Source organism: Polyodon spathula, chromosome 7 (assembly GCF_017654505.1).
Source record: "Polyodon spathula isolate WHYD16114869_AA chromosome 7, ASM1765450v1, whole genome shotgun sequence".
Lineage (NCBI taxonomy): Eukaryota > Metazoa > Chordata > Actinopteri > Acipenseriformes > Polyodontidae > Polyodon > Polyodon spathula.
In genome coordinates, this window is record NC_054540.1 from 55058548 (window position 1) to 55077861 (window position 19314).

At 41.5% G+C, this 19314-nt stretch overlaps 1 protein-coding gene across 1 annotated transcript; it reads right to left on the bottom strand.

The window, feature by feature from the left end:
• Positions 1-288: 288 nt before the first annotated feature.
• On the bottom strand, positions 289-18408 carry LOC121318847 (glycerophosphoinositol inositolphosphodiesterase GDPD2-like). Its single transcript, XM_041255964.1, has 16 exons — positions 18111-18408; positions 10148-10251; positions 9208-9311; positions 8138-8243; positions 7670-7729; positions 7412-7510; positions 7206-7299; positions 6607-6752; positions 6343-6425; positions 5741-5891; positions 4914-5135; positions 4348-4496; positions 3708-3855; positions 3356-3438; positions 2600-2625; positions 289-2268 (listed from the first exon to the last, which is right to left on the bottom strand). The coding sequence occupies exons 2-16, from the start codon at positions 10229-10231 to the stop codon at positions 2204-2206; spliced, it is 1620 nt and encodes a 539-aa protein (XP_041111898.1). The 5' UTR covers positions 10232-10251; positions 18111-18408; the 3' UTR covers positions 289-2203.
• Positions 18409-19314: the final 906 nt, after the last annotated feature.

The window sequence follows — 19314 nt, forward strand, 5'->3', positions numbered from 1 at the left end:
GAAATATATGCATTGTAGGTATTATATTCTTGAATATGAAACATGGCAGGTATAAATCTTCCACTCTCTGCAGTGTGATTATAGAACATGTCAGATGTAAATCTTCCACTGTCTGCAGCGTGAATCGCTGCAGCAAAGGTCTGAGGACCAAGATCTATAGACATCATAGCATGGCAGTTTGGTTTATCTAGTGGCACATTGGTGTCTAAATCACAACAGACGTTATCTTTATAAATGTCAGAGAGATGCACGAGCCCTGAACCAATTAATTCCAAACAGCTTCCCAACTCTCTTCACAAGACAGACACTTTTAATAATACACCAACACCCGTACAAATAGAGCAAACATGTATACATTCTGCTAACTTTGCAAACCAAGTCTGAATAACAAATGAGAAAATATACAATCACCTGGTGAAACAGATAGATCAAATCCAGCCTATCTTCCAACAGTGAAGTGATTTAACACACCCACTCAAAAAAGGGGGAAAAGTGCAATTTAAACCAGTAAGAAACTGTACAAATTTCAAACTGTACCCCTACACAGGAAGATGGTCTAGCCCAGGGTTTCCCACTCTTCTGTGTCCGCTGGTTTTCCAGCAGTTATCAGTTACTTAATTGAACCCTTAATTGAACTACTCATTAGCTTAATTAGACCTTTTTAATTGTTTTCAGCCTTAAAACAACGATCTCAAATGTTTTACTTGATTCATACTTTTTGATTAAAAACAAATAAACAAACAGTTTTGGGCAGGGAAAATGTCTTCAAGACCAGGCATGTTTTTTTACTTCCAGCACACTATATAGGAGTGAAGCAAAAAGGTATTGCTTTCACTATTTTTTATTAGACATTATTAACATTTACTTCACAACTACTCACATTTCAAATTCATTTAACCTGAATCTAGAAAATATTTATTAAAAAACAATAGACTTTTTATTTAATACAAAAATACCAGGTATTTCTATAATATTATATGAAAATAACAAGGTTACTGGTCAACAAAAAACAGGGCTGTCTAGTTGAGGTTTTGTTGGAGCAAAATGATGGGGCATTTCTTCCGTGCTTTTACTCCAATGAAGCAATGAAATTCAACGGGGTCTATAGCAATGATCTAAACAGCGTCGGATCTTGGTATCGCCACCTTCATCTTTTGTGACACCCCAGTCCACTGTGATTATTAAAAAGAATGAAGAAGAAACACATAGTTGTTCATAAATTAGACACTCCTAAGCTTTGCATTTCTCATTCTGTAACATAAGGACAGAATTCTGTCCTTTTTAAAAATATATATTAATAAAATCAGGGGGAACTTTGCTATTGAATGTTCAGTGCTATTGTTGCGAGTAATATTCAGTAATTCCACACTATCCTGCCAAGCATAGCCCCCACAGTGGGACTCCCCAGTAGCAAGCTTTAATACTCACATGGGCATGCCTCAAGAGTCTGCAAAGTGCTGGAAGGCACTCGTCAACGCTTGGCCCAGGAGCCATGACTCTATTTTTAAATCTAAACTGGGGGTGGTATGAGAAGAATGAACACATGATAACTAGTATATTTAGCTTTTACCATACTGTTCTGTATTCCATTTCGAGCAAACAGACACACTGTACTTATCTGAGGTATATTCTAGAATTTGAAATGGAAATACTGATAGATTATATATATATGTGTGTGTGTGTGTGTGTGTGTGTGTGTGTGTGTACTTAAGGAGTGTTAATACAATGTTTTAAATATGTCTGAAATTACACGATTTTGTTGACCAGTATACAGTAGTAAACACCTTCAAACGCAGCCTTAACCATAGCAGTGATGGTGAACTTCAGTGATCAAAACAGGTCCTGCCTGCTCCCCATAGGAGAGAGGGTGGGGGTTTGGCACAGTTTGTTAAAATACATTCAAGAGCAGGTTGAGGGGGGGGGGGGGGCGGCGCACATCTGTACAGTATAGTATAGAGCCCCCCAAATGTTCAGAGAAAAGGTAACCCAAGACCAACCCACCCCTCCAAACAAAAACTCCCTTCCAGTCCTAATTAGAGTTGCAGCATTCCCAGAGATCCAGATTCCCAAGTCAGCTACTCAGTTCCCAGAAAAAATATATTGTTCAGCAGCCCTGAACAGAAAGCATTCAGAATGCTGCTGCTGCTTCTTCTAGCAGGGACTCCTTCAGACAGTCCTTCCATCTGCTGGCCCGGCCTGGCCCTCACAGAAAGGTGTCCATCTCGCCCGTCAGTAAGTTTACAAAGCCATTCTTGTGCTCAGCACGTCCTGTGGAGAGACAGACAAGCAGAGGCAGTCAGTTCCTCTCCTTTCAGAGGCTTCCCACTCCCTGGGCTGCACCTGCCCTGCTGACAAACACACAGGCTCACAAGATGTTTCAAGAGTGTGTGCTTTAACTAAAATCAGCAACAAACTATTTTCATCACTTTATGAAGTGCGTTCGTTTACAGGGTCATTTCAGCTCAAGTGGGCCGACAGGGCTTACTCAAATTCATTATTGTTTTGTTGGATGTCCTTTGAAACCTGCTTTCTTGGTCAACCCCCACATGGACCAAAAATATCATGATTGATTGAATATAAATTTTTTGACCCAACTCACCCCCTCTGTTGTTTCCGAAGCGCCTCCTGAAAAAACAAAAAAACACTTTGATTTCTTGAGTCTGGGTTTTAAAAAAGCAGTGAAAAGAAATCACTTCCAGATTTGCTAAGGTTTTTCGAAAAAGGTAATGGAATTGACAATGTAGAATTATGAAATTATGATTATACTGTAACCCAAAACCCAATGATGACTATTAGTATTTTTTTTATTAAAAAGGGTTTTGACAAAGGATCAACCCTCCAATAATAATAATAATAATAATAATAATAATAATAATAATAATAATAATAATACTACAGATAAATCACAGTTCTCTTTTCAATTCAAATCAGCAAATCAACTTTGTTAAACTCTCTAGGTTAGGTGTTTTTTTTTTTTTTTTTTTTAAAAACAGGACCCTACTGTATGTAGCATCACAACGCTTTCATAAACCTGCATAATCTGTCCGAATCCCTTTGAACAGACAAGCCATGCAAATAAGTATTCATAACATGCTGTCACGACATTAACACAAGCCAAATGTACAGGAACTGAAAACACAGCTTTTCCAGTGCATGTAGGCGATTTGTACCCATTAACACTTACCGAGATCTATTCAAAAACATCATCGTGGAGATTCTGACGGATTACACAGAGATACTGAGAAGGAGATATAGCTGCTACATAGAGTCTCAGTCAAATAAAGAGTGACCCTGTGCTGTGCATATGAAGCAATACACCAAGATGCTGTGAGGTCATGCAATGACCCCCACTGACCTCTGCAGCAGGAAGAGGCCCAGAATGACCAGCAGGAAGAAGCAGTCCACGGTGATCCAGATCGCTCGGTAGGTGTCGGGTGCCTGCGCAGAAACACACAGAAATGAACGGTCACCCCAGACACTGAGCACTCTTCTATACAGGTCTAAGAGAGGAAGACTGCTGTAGGACTGAATATGCTTTTACTGAGATGACAATTCAATGACATCGCAGGAGCCGTGATTTCTGTCTGAATTGGTGGGGGGGGGGGGGGTATTTTCATATATATCTGTGGAATACGAGGAACCTGTTTAATATGCTTGAGCAGGTTCTTTTAGAATGACTTGGCAAAAGTACTTCAATGAATACTTACGAGGTGCCAGATGGGGCGCTGCATGTCCCTGAGGCGGTGGCAGGAGTTTGTGGTGACGGAGGAGACCCCAGAGCACCACAGCAGAGAGAAGAGCCAGCGCTCATTCACCACCCACATGTTCACTGTCACATTACTCCGAGTCAGGTTCCTGAAGCATGCACGTACACCCAGGGACAGGGACACACAGGGACAGGGACACACACACAGAGGTACATTGTAAGGATCTAGACTTCTGCTAAAAGAATGTAACACTAATAAAGCTGTATATATATATATATATATATATATATATATATATATATAGTGGTTAGAATATTGTGCTTCCTTCTTTCTATAAGATTACATATGTACTACATCTATATTTCACCTTGAACACAGATACAAGAAAAAACAACTGCTCAATTTATGGGATTTCCCTTGTTGACTTCCACTTATGTTTTCAAAGAGAGCCCTCTGGTGCTTAAAAGAAGACATGGCAATGGAACAGGTTTGGAATATGTAGAACAACAGAAAGAGTTAAAGCACCACAGCCAGGATAGAGCAGGGGATTTGCACTGAATCCCTTGGGCGTTTCTGCAACACAATTTCCAGTCTCAGCAGCAGGTTGCTGCCCCACCCCTCCCCCCAAACACAAACTCACTGAATCTCCTGGCCACTCAGGAAGGAGTGTCGTATGTTGAGCCGGTCGCCCCCACCGACCCGCATGGCCTCCTTGTCAGCAAAGATCTTCTGGAACCCAGGGGGTATCGCTACCAATTTGTCTCTGTCCTTATTCACCAGCCACAGCACCTGGCAGGGAGTAGATGGGGGATATGACTAGGCTGCTGAGCTAACATACTGTATAGACGGTAAAACAGTACTTTGAAAGATAAGCTGTAAACCGTTCAGCCTTGTCTCAAAAAAGGAATCTACTGTCCAAAAACACGTGACAAATTGATTACTGAAGCCCTTCACTGCTGATGAATTACATGGTAAGGCACACGATGAAGCCCTCAAGAGAATAATTGCAACTATTAACATTTTAAACCCCCCCCCCCCAATTAATTTCTATTGAATTTATCCTTTCGGCAGCACAAAATCATCGCTGTACTTTGACTTTAAAGGCTATGTGTTGGCAGAAGGTTTGAATTGATTACTTGTTTCTGTAGACTCTCTGAGTTATTTAAACCCTGGTGTGCTGAAGCAACGTTAGCCCCGTATTCTCACCAGTCGCTGCGGGATGCTGGAGTTGAGAATGGTCTCGACAGTGCGCTGGGTGTAGCTCAGTTCGTAGGGGTGTCCCGGAGAGAGTTTTTTCAGATCGAAGATGACAGAGGTGTTTTGCTTCTTGGCCAGGTTCAGCAGATCGCTCAGGGACGGGATGCTCTGATTTATGGCTTCCTCTCGATCCAGCTTTGAGAAGGAGGAGACTGTCTGGAAGGGGTCATTCTGAAACAAACCACAAGGGCGGCGCCACTCACATCACTGTCCCTGGGCCAATCAGGTCTAACCAGAGGCATAATGCAATGCTAATACTACAATGCAATGCAGATCTTCATATGACGCGCCAGCCCTGGCAGACTACCACATGATGTTCCGTGAAATAGATGAGAGGCAAACCGCTATTACAGCATGGTGGAGCATGTACTCATACCAACACTATATCACATCTAATCTTCTTTCAGGAACTACAAGTAGCTGCATAATGCCTTTGGTTGTCAGTTACTATTTAGGTGATATATTACTTCCAAATCACACCATGTAATACTGTTTTGAGCATTGCCGCTATCTCTCGCACACAGCTTGCTACTTCAACTGTAATCAGGTTTATGATTCTGCAACAGTGCAATACAGTGCATCCATTTATATAGTGCCTTTCATTGGAAGCATACCAGATACACCATTTGCCTCTAATCTGACTGAATAAGAAATGATCCATTCGTTCTTAATGTTCCTAGTGTGTTGTGTGCCACTGTTGCACCTGCCAGGTGACTCAATGCATTTATTACACTGCTCGAGCTACAACACTAAGGACGTTCATGCAGTTGGATCACCTCCAGGTACCAGGCCCCAGCGTTGAGGCTCTGCAGCTCCTTCCAGCTGAAGGTGGAGCTGCCGTTCCTGGCTCTCTCTGGAAATTTCTCCAACACGTTCGTCGTCCTTTTCAAGGAATCGTCGTGCATCAGGAATGGCACTCCGTCCCAGCTGAGAGGTGGACATGTGAAGAAATCTCAACTGTAGCACAGGTTCTGCATTTGTAAAGCATCTTTCTGTTCATTCTTTTAAAGATGTGTATTGGACATACTGATGCATATAAAGTTGAATCCCGTTCTTTTTTTTGGAGCCGGCCACAATAGGGACTCTAAAGTATATGTCTGTAGTTTGTATAATTTACAGTTCTGGCATATTAAACATCCAAATTACATAGAGTAGAATCTCCTGGTGGACACATTTTCTAACTATGGTTTCTTTGAATGTGGATTTTGCATAAGACACAATGCCACTTGGTGGACAAATGTCACATTTACAGTCTTTTTTTATTATAAGGATCTTAAAGTCACACACACACACACACACACACACACACACACAAACACACACACCACTTGTAATATCTGCCTAGTGCCCCTCTGGTCCCTCTCTGTCTGTCTCTCACCTGAGCAGTATGTCTGACTCGAAGGCAGCCACCTTACACTCCATACTCTTCCGGAAGGACATCATTGTGTTCTCTGGAGCGAGCTTTAAAAAGGAGAGAGAGTGAGAAGAACTTTCATCAGAGACACCCAGATGAGCCACAGCAGCTAAGCACAGAGGCATGGAAAACCAGCAAAGCTAAAAGTAAGCTTGTCATGTTTCCAATGGACAAAACTGCAAAGCAAAATGTGATATTAATTAATTCAGCAGTTTAGTGCAGGCTCACCGTGGGCGTCCCCCGGTGGCCGATCAGCGCAGGCTTGGGGGGTAACTCCCTTATCTCCAGGAGGCAGGGAGATGTGATGACCAGCGGAGACAAGAACACAGCAGCAACCACGATGAGGTAAGCCAAGAGGATAAACACCCTGGAGACTGAAACACACACAGGGTTAGCACTGACAGCCAGCAAACAGCAGAGGGCAGCACTACCCAATACTGGGGAAGAACTTAACTGAACTGAACGCCAGCAGTGGTCTCAACTATTAGTTTTTTGTACTTTTATCAGAAGTTTACATATTAATATACTGTCGACACTATTCACAAAACTTTAGGAACTGTTCCAAGGACATGTTTTTCTAGGACTGTTTAACTTTGCATTTTTCTTCTTTATGTTAGTTACATTTGCATGTGAAATCAAGTTTCAACACAATTTTGAAACATCAATTTGGGAATGGAGGTCTTTATCAGGGAAACAACACTGGAATAAATGTAGACACTAGCCATGCTAGACAAGGGGAACACACAGCTGCAGTATCAAGCACTAGCACAGCAAACAGCAGCAGTGTTCAGCAGGGCGTCAGTGTTGGGGGTCTGGGCGGTGCTTACCTGTTCTCTTGGCCATGAAGAATCTCTGGAACACAAACCAGCCGAGGAGCGACAGGGCAGCCACACCCCCTAGCTGCAGAAAAGGGGCTGTCACCTGGCAGGGGCACAGGGAGGGGTCAGGGTGCACAGCAACACACTTGTTTAAAAAAAGTAAAAAAAAAAAAAAAAAACCTGCTAGATGTGCTTAATGAATATTCTGCACACACCTGCAATGACAACAAGGCTGTGCCCCACTCCTCCATCCACTGCAAACACAGCCCAACGACCCCAGCGGCTACAATCACCACTGCCAAGAACAGCAGGACCTGTGAGGGGTACAGAGCAGGACAACTCAGCACCCAGGGACACAGCCAAGCCTGCAGACGCAATTCAAAACTGCCAAGGAAGCAACAGAGAGTGAATGTGTGCAGTTATCAATAACTCTGACTACCAAATCCTCTGATAATCAATAGCTCTGCGAATACCTTGTGAATCCAGTGCATGTTCAGGGGTTCTTTAAGAGCCACCTGGATCAGCGCAAAGATCTGAAGAAGGAAAAAAAATACAATAAAATGAAAAAAAAGTAGAAAAAGAATCTCAAGGTCAGTAATTCCAAGCTTTTTCCTCCACCTGCCTGTAATTTCAACCTTTCCTATAGGTGGCGGTTTGTACCACAGGTCAGATAATTGCTTCAAGCATTCATTGAGATCTACTTTAAAGATTTTAATAGCATCATGCTCAGACGTATTATATTTACTGATTTTTCAAGGATCTCATTTCACTGTATTTCTATTGTCTGCAGTAATGTTAATAAAAGTGGGTCAATAAATCCCCAGCTGGATTAATATAAAAGAGATGGTATTTAGATCCACCGCTGTTTAGATCATTAAAATAGATGGCATTGTCTATCCTTCAGTCACACGTCTGAACCACACTGCAACACACAAACTCACCAGCAGGAGGCAGCAGTAGATGACCAACACTGAAGTCACGATCAGCACCACCAAAAACCAGTCCACATACATGCCTGTGATGCTGCTCAGAATTGAGAACACCTTCCTGCAAAACAAGACGGCCTTGTAGTGCAAAACAGCATGCCTTTTTAAATATACATCTGCATATTTAAAAAGGCATGCTGTGTGTATATATATATATATATATATATATATATATATATATATATATATATATATATATATATATGTCTGTCTCAATCCTAAAATTACGGGTGACACAGAACTTTTGGCCATAGAATACTTGTTCTTGTGAATCATCATTTATCACGGCTTGTTTAAGAACATCATCCTTAGGGGCAGTCTCTAAACAAGCCTGTGCAAGGAGTTATCTGCAACGAGGCCAGAATCAAAATGACTAAAGGGGCGTGCACCAGTCATTTCATTCATCCGGAAACGGTTTGCTTGAGATATTCCTTTCCAAACCTTTAACAACCTTGCTGTTTCTGGGGGGCGGGGTGGGGGAGAGAAGGCAGGCAGGTATCAGGTACACCAGGTGGAGTGTGACAGAAAGACAGACAGACAGACAGGTGGACGCAGGAGCATGCAGCACGTCCCCAACAGTGACACACAGTAAATTATGACTAAGAACACGCATAACAGGAAAGTAAAACAGAAAAAAGAATCCTGGTTCAGTTCTCTTGCACTGACTCAAATGCAATCCCACAGGAATCGGCTCATTTGCTTTTCCACAGCAGCACTACAAAGTGACGTTATAAATCACCTTGGGCATCCCTTAGAATTGGTTAAACCCGACCCTTCTAAATTAAGTGACAGAACGGAAGTCTTGGTTCTTGTGTTCGTCCACTCCTCTCAGGACTGAATGGATTGCCTTCTCCCATCAAGAGTTGCACCTGCTGTGATATGAAATAATACCTCCGAGCCACCACTGCACAGTCTCAGTGAGATTCACAGGGAGGGTTACTGTAGGAGAGAGGCAACCCCCTGCCCATGAGACATGAATCTCCTTGTTTATTCAGCCCTAACGAATCCAGCTTCATCGTACTCACGTGTTGAAATCGTCCCGGTCATTATAAGCAGCCCAGCATACATAGATCCACCAAAGAGTCAGCAGAAAGATGAAGGACTGGAAAGTGAACCAGCAGCATGCACACTGCCAGGGGACAGAGAGAGAGAGAGAGTGGGAGAGACAACGAGAGCGGACATGCCGTTTGCATATCTTGTAAGGCCATATATTTACAAAAGTGTGTGCTACATATTGCATGTGATTCTACTTCCATTCCACTCCTGTGTATTGTATTGTATTGTATTGTGTTGACACAGACAGCAAGAGATGGCACCAAGACCCAGGATCTCTCCACTCTTGTCGGTCAGGTTCTCTGCGGGTCTGCTTTTGCTTGCACGCTGTCAGGTGAAGTCAGGCAGAGTCCCTTCTCCCCCGTGCCCCTCAGAGATGCCCCGGAGCGCAGGCAGGCAGGAGCTTTTCATGTCCTGCCCAAACAAGTCTAGCTCTTTTTTTGTAGTTTTTTAATCCCTTGGGAAATGCAGGGCTGCTCTGCAATGCTTTGTAACTATAGCCCTTTGAAAGCCGCACCCCAGTGCTTTACATTCGTTTTCTCACTCAGTTTGTAATTATATAATAATCACTGCCGGAATGCATCACTGCTAAATGTTTCAGAGCACTGCCCCAAAGTAATCATGACAACAATACTTTCTCTTGTTAAGGTGGATTATTATTACAACACTCACTCTCTCTTTAGAAGCTTTGTCGAAACACATACTTTCCCCAAAGCCTAGGTGATGCGATGAATGTGTTCTTGTCAAGAGACTTGCCACATTACAAAAGCAGGTTAGACCACTGCACAGCATGTCCAGGCTGTACACAGCACTGCTGCAATGCACGCTCTAGTGCCATGCAAGCTGACAGTGCTTGAGGTGTGTGATATTATCCTATTATATGAAGGCAGGGTTACTGTGCTGTTTTATTACCTGCCATTTCCCTGTTTTTTTGTCCTTCCCATGGCAACTGTAGACCCCGACCAGGCAGCTTCGACAGGGGTGCTTCTGCGCCATTCTGCGCCACACAGCCTAACCTAAAGACAAGAGACACACAAGAATAATCTTTCTGTACAACAGACAGGTGGTTTCACCTTTCCAAGGAATTCCTGGACAGTGAGTCTGAAGCACATGCACAGAACACACACACACAGAGTGGCTGTACTGGACTTCCACCATAAAGGAAGAAAGTCATTCTCTGGATTCCGAATCTAAGGTTAAACATACTTTCTTCTCCATTCATTGTGCTTCTTGAAGAGTTGGCAAGCAATGGTTATTTTACAGAAAGTGTCCGAATGCATTCCAAAACAGGACTAAAAGAATGGAGAATAGCTAAACGAATTGCAAGCAAGCAGAGGCAGCCTCTTGTGAGACATTCCTGCAGAACTGCTCACAGCAACAGGAACCTGCCCAAATCCACTGGGGATTTCACGATCTGACTTAGACATTTAAACAAAGGGGAAATATTGAAACCCAATTGTCCTTTAAAGAGAAAGTAAGGGAGTTTTGAAAAATCTACCGTTGCACGTCCCCACGTGATGCTACAACAGTTTAAATAACGGACCTGTCATTTTTCTTTTCATTGTTAACATCCTGACAACTTTTTACACTTAGAACTTTAAAGTCTGTTTCAAAGCTTTTTTCAAAATGTCCGCTCTAGTGCATTGACAGTGTCAGGATTACTGCCCACATTGTCAAACAGATAACACAGCAGTAACGATGCATGGTGTGGTACGGAACAGAAAAGCCAGAGCACTTGTTTTTTTTTTTTCTTTTTCCTGCACTGTTTTAGAGGACAGATCTCAAACCCCGGTGCACTAGAGCAGACACTTTGAAAAGAGCTTTGAAACAGAGTTTAAAGTTATACGTATAAAACGTTTTATGAAAATGCAGATCATATTGATTATTTCTTTTTTGATGCATCATTGATGATGTGTTTATCAAATTTAAAAAATGAAATTATCTATATTTTCTCTGCTTCTTGTATGAATTAACTTTTATTCAGTTAATATTCTGAATCTATCAACACCACGCCTGCTAGAATTCCATTAACATCTGATCTTAACTGCAGCTTCCCACCGCGTGGGCACCAATCTCCACGCACAGTTATTCATATATTTCTCAACTCAACATTTCTTCGCCTAAAGGCTGGAGAGTTCTCTTCATGCACATCTCAAACCTTAGAGGACGTCGATAAGAAGAGGAGAAAGATTCAACACGTTACTGAACTGAACGAATCACTGCTAGAGGCTGGCATGACGTACTGGGCATGAATCGAGACTTGACATGATATATCATATTGTAATCGGAGCGTGTATCGGGACACAGCACCAAAAACACAACACAGCTCACTGTAGCAATACATACTCTCCCAAATTCCCAAACTCCTTTCAGTTTGTGTTTTAACCATTTCATCTTATTATGCACAACACAAGTAACCAATCAGGACCCTGACACGGACACCTACATATCCTGATGCATATCATACCACTAGAGATTAGTGGATCTTTACTCTATTCACAATGCACAAAGAGGGTGAAATCTGATCTTGGCATCGTCTTGTATAAAAGTGGTTGTTTAGAGCTGTAGCAGTGAGTTTACATGCGTCTGTTTGGTACAACATCGTATCCCAGTCAACAGGGATACGGGAAGAAGCATACAAACAGTGGTGCACTCTTGCTGAATGTTTTGTTCGCTAGAGATGAATTTTTAATCCAGGATTATAAAAAGCCAGCTTAAAAAGCATCTGATTTCACAGGAAACATCTCATTCAGGTTCTTACGGTGCTAATTATTTGAATTATTCACAATCCTGGATTTTTTTTTATTGGTGTCAGGATAAAAGGAATTTACGCAACTGTAACGTGAGTTTTGCTATGACGTCAAAACGAAAAATGACTCACTTTAGCCATTAGGCTCTGGTTCAGTCCAATAATGGAAGCGATAATGCACAATACTTTTTTTTTTTGTGACAAACTTCCCATGATTTTTAAAAGACACAGCAAATATATGCGCACACTTTTCCGGAACACTGTGGGATTTGGAACGATCTGTTCTCATCCACCAACGAATTTACGATTGCAGTTTAAGGGCCTACTGAGAATTCAAAGAAAACGCGTTGAAAAGATAAATCTCGATTATTTATAGTGTCCACCCATCTCTTATATAGAGTAACACCTGTACAGTCCAAGCCTAGTATTTTTTTCTTATTCAATACTTAATCAAACTTTTTTTTAAGACTCCTATTTTGTTGATGAGCTGTTAGTAACTAGCATACCAAAATGTTAACATGTTTCATAGTTTGCAAAATATTAGTTAATACATATTTTATTTTAACATTCCAAACATGCTAAAGTTTGAAGCATTAAATGTGTTTATTGTTAAAGTTAAAATCTGTTTCAAATCTGAAAAGGATGCTGATGGGAGTGATTTTGATAGAGTAGCACATTAACTAGGGCCATGATCTGTAAACAAAGTGAAAACGTCCATCCACCTTGCAGGTGGACCAGCTGGGATCTCCCAACAAAAGAGTCTCCACCAGCTCCCTGCAGTGTTTCTTAATTGTATAATCAGGCACTTGCTTTCACCGCAGAGCACTATCCTTATAATCCTTCACCATAAAGTGACAGGCTATGTATGTGGGGGCTTGACCAAGTAGGAAGCTTGTTAAAAAAGGATCTGATGAGTTCTTTCCCATAAGGGTTTGAAGTGTGAAGGGTTTGGAAGGAAACGCAATCACCAGAAATGAAAACTATTGCAGTTAAAGTCAATGAAGAAAGAATAAGCACGGCCAGGCACACACACGATCTCAGCCATGCAACTAATACTATTATTGCATAATGGGTCTATACCCAAACTGGATCTACATTTTAGCAGGTCTGCTATTGATTCTGCTGTAATAAAACAGAAGACAATTACATTTGAGTATCATTCTTGTATGTTTAGCCCAGGGGTCTTTAAGCGCTGTGGCATGAAAATGATCCAGGTGCAGCATGTACCACGAACCAATATTACATTCCACAGAACACAGGGAGAGAAGGATCCCATTGCTCTGTCAGTTTCTGCCTGGTTCATTAGCCTACCATTGGAGACTAGAGCATGCACTGCTAAGTAATCATCTGGCCAGTACTGCCCTTGGTTTGGGCCAGTCAGCTGTGCTAGTGTAGACCTGCTCGCTAGTTAGCCAGGAATGAGTCCTGGCTAAGCCATAGCAATGGTTGCATTCTACTACACAGCACAAAATAAGGCAATGCGTCAAAATGCAAACGAGACACTGGGATTACATCTTTTCAGTTCAGCTTTTCACACACGGACGCATCTCCAAGCATCTCACAGCGCAGAGTGCGCCAGTAGCCAAAACGTTTTGTTTGAAGCAACAAACGATTACGCTGGCATGAAGGCACTAGCCATGACGTTTGTCTTCTTGATTTCTTCATTTCCAAACCGTACAGGGTCCTCACAAGCTTGCAATGTTCTGCAACCAGAGCTCGAGTTCAGCTTCGTTTTTGAGCTGCCTTTCTTCCCTGAAATCAAAAAGCGATTGCATGTTTACAAACATGCTTCTCGCTTTGTGAGAATGAATGCTCTTACACAGAAATGTTAGCTTGGTTCAATAAATCAATGTGATCATATCTCAGTTCTTTAACACGGAGTACCTCAAGCTCAGTTCAGCAATACAGTATCTCATTTATTTTATGCACGCCTAAGGGCCCAGTAACCCTGAGGACTTTGGCAAATTCATGATGTCTTAATTTAAGCCAAAATAGTATTTCATGTTTGCTCTCTGCTGTTTGATGCAGTGGGTTTACACCACTGGGGACTCCTAATGCTCTGGCTTCTCTTGGGCAGTGGAGAGTTAGCCCTGGTCCACAGACTTGCTTTGTCCAGCATTGGCATTTCTGAGTGGCAATTTGTAAGGTGTTCTTTTTAACTCACTTGGTAAAACCATCTTGACTCAGAATGCTTTTTGGCTGAGTTTACAATACTCTAGTCAATAGCGTCAGACCCTTTCTAATAGCAGGGAGTGGGTGCTGAGGGGCGAGCCCTTTACTTCGAATAAACATCTCACAAAGTAAACAGTATAACCACAAATAAATATTGTGCGCTATACAAGCAGCTTCCCAACCCTGCTGTCCCAACCCAGCTGTCCTGGCTAAATCTTATCGGTGCTTCAGGTTCCAAGGAATTTCAAAAAGGGTTGAGGCAAAGATCAGTCAGCAGCAGAATACAGTACACAGTAGGGACAACCCAAGACATGAGCTCAAGACAAGAGTCTGGCTGCTGTTTCTTGGCTCACTGTGGTCCTGAGACTGATGCTGCATTTCAGGGAATGCTTCTAATCCATAGTCTGATTATATAGTGAATCCATTTTAGATTTATTTTTTGAAATCTGGAATTTTGACCTTGGCTTTCTTTCTTTCTTCTCTAATTCTTTTGTTTTTATTTTGTAGTGCTTTGTGATGTGTTTGGCATGAGAACTGCTTTGTAAACAGGAACTGCACTGTTGTGTACTTTACATGGTGATGTTATTCCAGGACAAAGCAGCTTCTGCTTGATTTCAGCAATCTTTGGCAAGCGGCACCTTTCATTTGACATCCTGAAGATAATTATTTTTTTTTGTTTAAGCCAAAATAAGATCTCACAGGGTCCAAAGAGACTTACTGTATTTAAGGGGTAAAAAAATTTAAATGCTTGGCACACGACTACTGCTGGCCAATCTACTAGATCCGGGTCACGACACCAGTGTAACAGGGTGAAGGGTGGGTACCAACTGGTGACACTGTGAACCACAACAAGCATCTTCAACACAATGCAAAAGAGCTTTAACCTCATCTCCCCCACAGAGTACTGGACAAAATCTGTAACAGCAGTGTATCACACAACACTGCCCGTTACAATATGTATGTGTGCATGCGTGTGTGTGTGTGTGTGTGTGTGTGTGTGTGTGTGTGTGGAAAGCAGCTTGTCCCATACAATGCAAAGCAGATGTCTGGGGAGAATTTAATGGAAAGGGGAATTTGCTTGTTTCTGTTTTGAGAAGTGTCTTGCTCACCCCTGGGTTTCAATTCTGATAATCACACGATTCCCTGAAACAAGTTAATATAAAAACGAAAGTTACTCACTGTTTTAACTTCTGGGAATTCACCCGTTAATGAGTTATTACTGCTTTGCAGCTCTTGCTTCTTTCAAATGATCTGGGGTCAATAGCTGTTTTTCAATTCCAATTCCATGTCAATAGGAGCAGGTCTCATTTCAAAATCTAGCTTGCATGCCTTCAAATCCAATGTCAGAATATCCAGGCGAATCCCACTGTTCCAAATGCCACCGCTTTACTAAGAAGATGTTCAGTCTAAGGAATGAAATTCTTTGATCCCAGTTATTACATTTAGTGCGAGTTAATGGAACATGCAGGACTTTCCTTCCCTATTTCGGCCAAAAATCTCTTCTGCAAGGTTGATTGTCTGGCAGGATCAATTAGCACAAGAAAGGAATGTTGCAGCAGATTTGAATCAAATGGTTGTTCTAGTCCTTCTAATGCTTTTCTTTTAATTGCTCTGTTAATTTGGTAATTATTTTTCTGCCTTCTTCTGATCCTTAGTAAATCTGGGAGTGGAGCCAAGGATTAAGCTAGAAGAGAGGTTTATAGCAAGCACACGGATCGTTTCATAGATAGAACTAGAACGAAGTGTTCAGAGAGTCAGTGCTTTACTATAACAATCCTAACAACCTTATTGCCTTTTCTGAGGCATCTCCACAGGGTGTAATACAGGAATACCCAGGTACTGTTAATGGGGACTGCTCCCTTATGAATTGCTTTTTGTTGAAACTGATTCTGGGTGTACTAGCAGTTCACTATAAATTAAACACCTAGTTCTATAAAAGGCAGGAAGGAAAGACTTTTGTTTGCGGATGTAAAGCAACATCCCATGGACCCATTTCAAACAGCAGTGGGGATTCTGTCCTGCCCAGATCCCAGTCTAAATATCCCTTGCCCCAGCAAACTGATTTTGAAAGGATCCTTTCCCTATATAGGACAGTGTCTTATTCTTGGGCACTACACCTCTCATTGGGTCTGTTCTTGGGAACCTGTTGAGAAAGTACCACTGCTAGCTGATCAATGCTAAACTGGGATCACCTTCTGCCAGTATCGTGAGAAGCATAGTGTGGGAGAGCTTTGTGAGAGCCAAAGAATGAAGAGAAACAAGATCAGACAGGGCTCTCCTAATTAAACAGGCGCTTCACAAGCACCTGAACATGAAGAACAACAAAAAAAACCACCACAATCAATGAGGACACTCCCTCTCAAGGAAGCTGTTAATCAATAAGGTCGAGGGTAGCGATGACTATGAGGCTCATAACTTTGGGCTTTTCACATGGGTTCAATAATGTAACCACACATCTTCAATATAGGTAACGTGCCTGCTTTCCAAAGTGTCTTATCCTCATTATATTTGGTAGCAAACATTGACATCTGTATACACTGTGAACTTTAGGTTTCAAATTTGGATTTATGCATTCAACAACTTTCAGTGTGCTTTCATTTCACAGTGCTCTTGAAATGCATATGCTAACAAAAACCCTTGAAGGAATTGCATCCTTAGTATGCACAAATGGGAATGCATTACTCATTTAGTTGTCCGTTCTGTAAAAAAAAAAAAGGTTATAATCTATTTGATATCATTTCTTGTGAAATGCAAAGATGCATCAGACCAGAAGATCAGACAATTCAAAGTGGTGACAAAAAAAAAAGACTTCTATGGACGCATTGATCTAAACTACACAAGCCTGCCGTTCATATCAAAATTAATATAATTGCAGTATCATATCCTATATAGTTGTGAATCATTTATAGTTTAATCTGATACGCCTATGCATACAGATAGCTCACTTTCCTACTGACATTCATTTATGCTGTCACTGTTATCAAGAGTACGGTGTCGACAACAGATCAAGCTTCAAAGCACAGTCTAAATGCCAACTGGCTAACTCTTATCACTGGTGCATTTTCGATTGGTTGTAATGAACGTGTTGTTCAAATTAGGCGGCTGCGTTTGTGCACAAACTTTGTGATATAAAACCTAACAGCTTTCTCTGGTGCTTCGCTAGCACTAAAACTCAACCCTCGCTGTTTAACCAGTGTCTTTATTGCCGCTGATTGAGCGATTCGTTTACATGCACAGTTGATTTGGCACAGACAGCGCAACAGAAATTGACCGCTCACACTATCTATGAAACAAGGGCCAGACTCGGATTTATTAGTAGAACCTGGGCGACAACCTGGACTCGGTTTGTTAAAAAAAAAAAAGTTTATATTAAACTTATTTTCACCCTTTCCTAAACCAATAAAAAAATTTTTTTTTTTAATTTCTTCATCCCGATGTTAATAAGCAAAACACCTTGCCAGCGTTGCTGAATAATTCCATTAAAACTGCTATTTTTTATTTTTTTTAAACATACCGACTTTCCCTGGATAAGTTAATGTAAAAAAGCCTGTTTCTTTGTAAAAACGGTAATCATTCCGCAGTTTAACCTCCACTGCTTCAGTAGATGTTGGTTTTGTTTATGTTCTCAATCCTCGTGTTTTTTTTTTTTTTTTTTTTTTGGAATAGACAGCACGCGGAGAAGGATTCCTGCCGTACTTTGAACTCAAAGCTATAAAACGATGAAATCTAATTTAATCTCCGATTTCACTTTTACTTTAGCGAAATTACCCGTCATTTATTTTTAAAAGTTCCCAGACAATGTTTGTAATCGCTCCAGCACAGGTAACCAATTGTATTTCCTTAAAAAAACCAAACCAAAACAAAACAAAACAAAAAACATGATACAAATCTAATTCAATCTCAAATTTTAATACCAAACAATACCGGCACCAACAGACATTGAAACAAGTTTACCTTAGTGTTTTCGAAGCGTTCTGGTCTGTGATTGGTAAAGTCGCATGGACGATTCTCTTGTCATCCTAATCTAGTACTGAAAGAGCCCTTGCGGTATATGAACACACCTCTCCGGTTTGTTCACTCCCCGTGGCCCCCGTCTCCCATCCCATTGCGCCCTCGCTCTCCCTATTTTTTTATTTTTTTTTACACAATTTCAACCCCCTTTTAAGCTAGCTTCTCTTTGTGCGCTGAATGCTAATGGATTCAGTGAATAGAGGCTAGATGTGAACAGTGATTGAAGAGGCGCTGGTAAGGGAAGACCAAACAGCCTCACAGTTGCCCAGGGGAAAGTACACTTTACAGGAGCTGTCTTTGACGCACCCTGATTTTGGCTTGTGACCAAATCCTTGCCCGCAGCACTTTGAAAATTGTAACACACCAGGTTCCAGTCCTAGAGTTTTAATTAAATAAAGTTTCACCACAACTGTTAACTGGGAATTGAACACAGGTGCATTGAACCTGTCAACACGACTGGTGCGGCTGCCCTCAGGGGTGTTTCCCATTCAAATTCAGGAACCGGAGGTATAACCAGGTGCCCGCAGTCACAGATGTGACGCGAAAGAGGCTCTTTTATCAAAGTCTTCGTTTTTAAAGAAAGGTATTAAGGAGGTTTGACCTCCACAACAGACAGTACCAGTAAGAAACTTGGGACTGACATTCCTGAGCTTAAACTTGGTTCTCAGAAACGTCTTGTGTGGCTTTGCTGAAACAGCAAGGACAGTCAATGAAAAGCCTGAAACGAGAGTTGAAACACTGGTGGGGATACCTGTGTTAACTATATTATATATTCAGTCACATTAAAACCAAGCAGATATAAAATGAGATACAATTTTTTGGTCGATAAGTCTTTGCCATTGTTCTGAACTACTAAATATCTAAGTGGATGAAGAAACAAATGGTCACATTACAAAATACAGTATAAAGACTTTGAGAACAACTTATCCGCCGAACAGAATCTTATTTGAGTTCTGTTTTAGAGCCACTGAATGAATGCCTTATTATGGTCGAGCAGGAGAAGGATACTGCTACTAGGATGTCGTCTCAAACAGGAGTTCCTAGCACTAACAGCTCATTATGGGCTGGTTTCGACCTCGCAAATATTGACTGTTATATCGCAGACATATCTTTAAATTGCAATTGAACACCCAGACCTTGACATAAA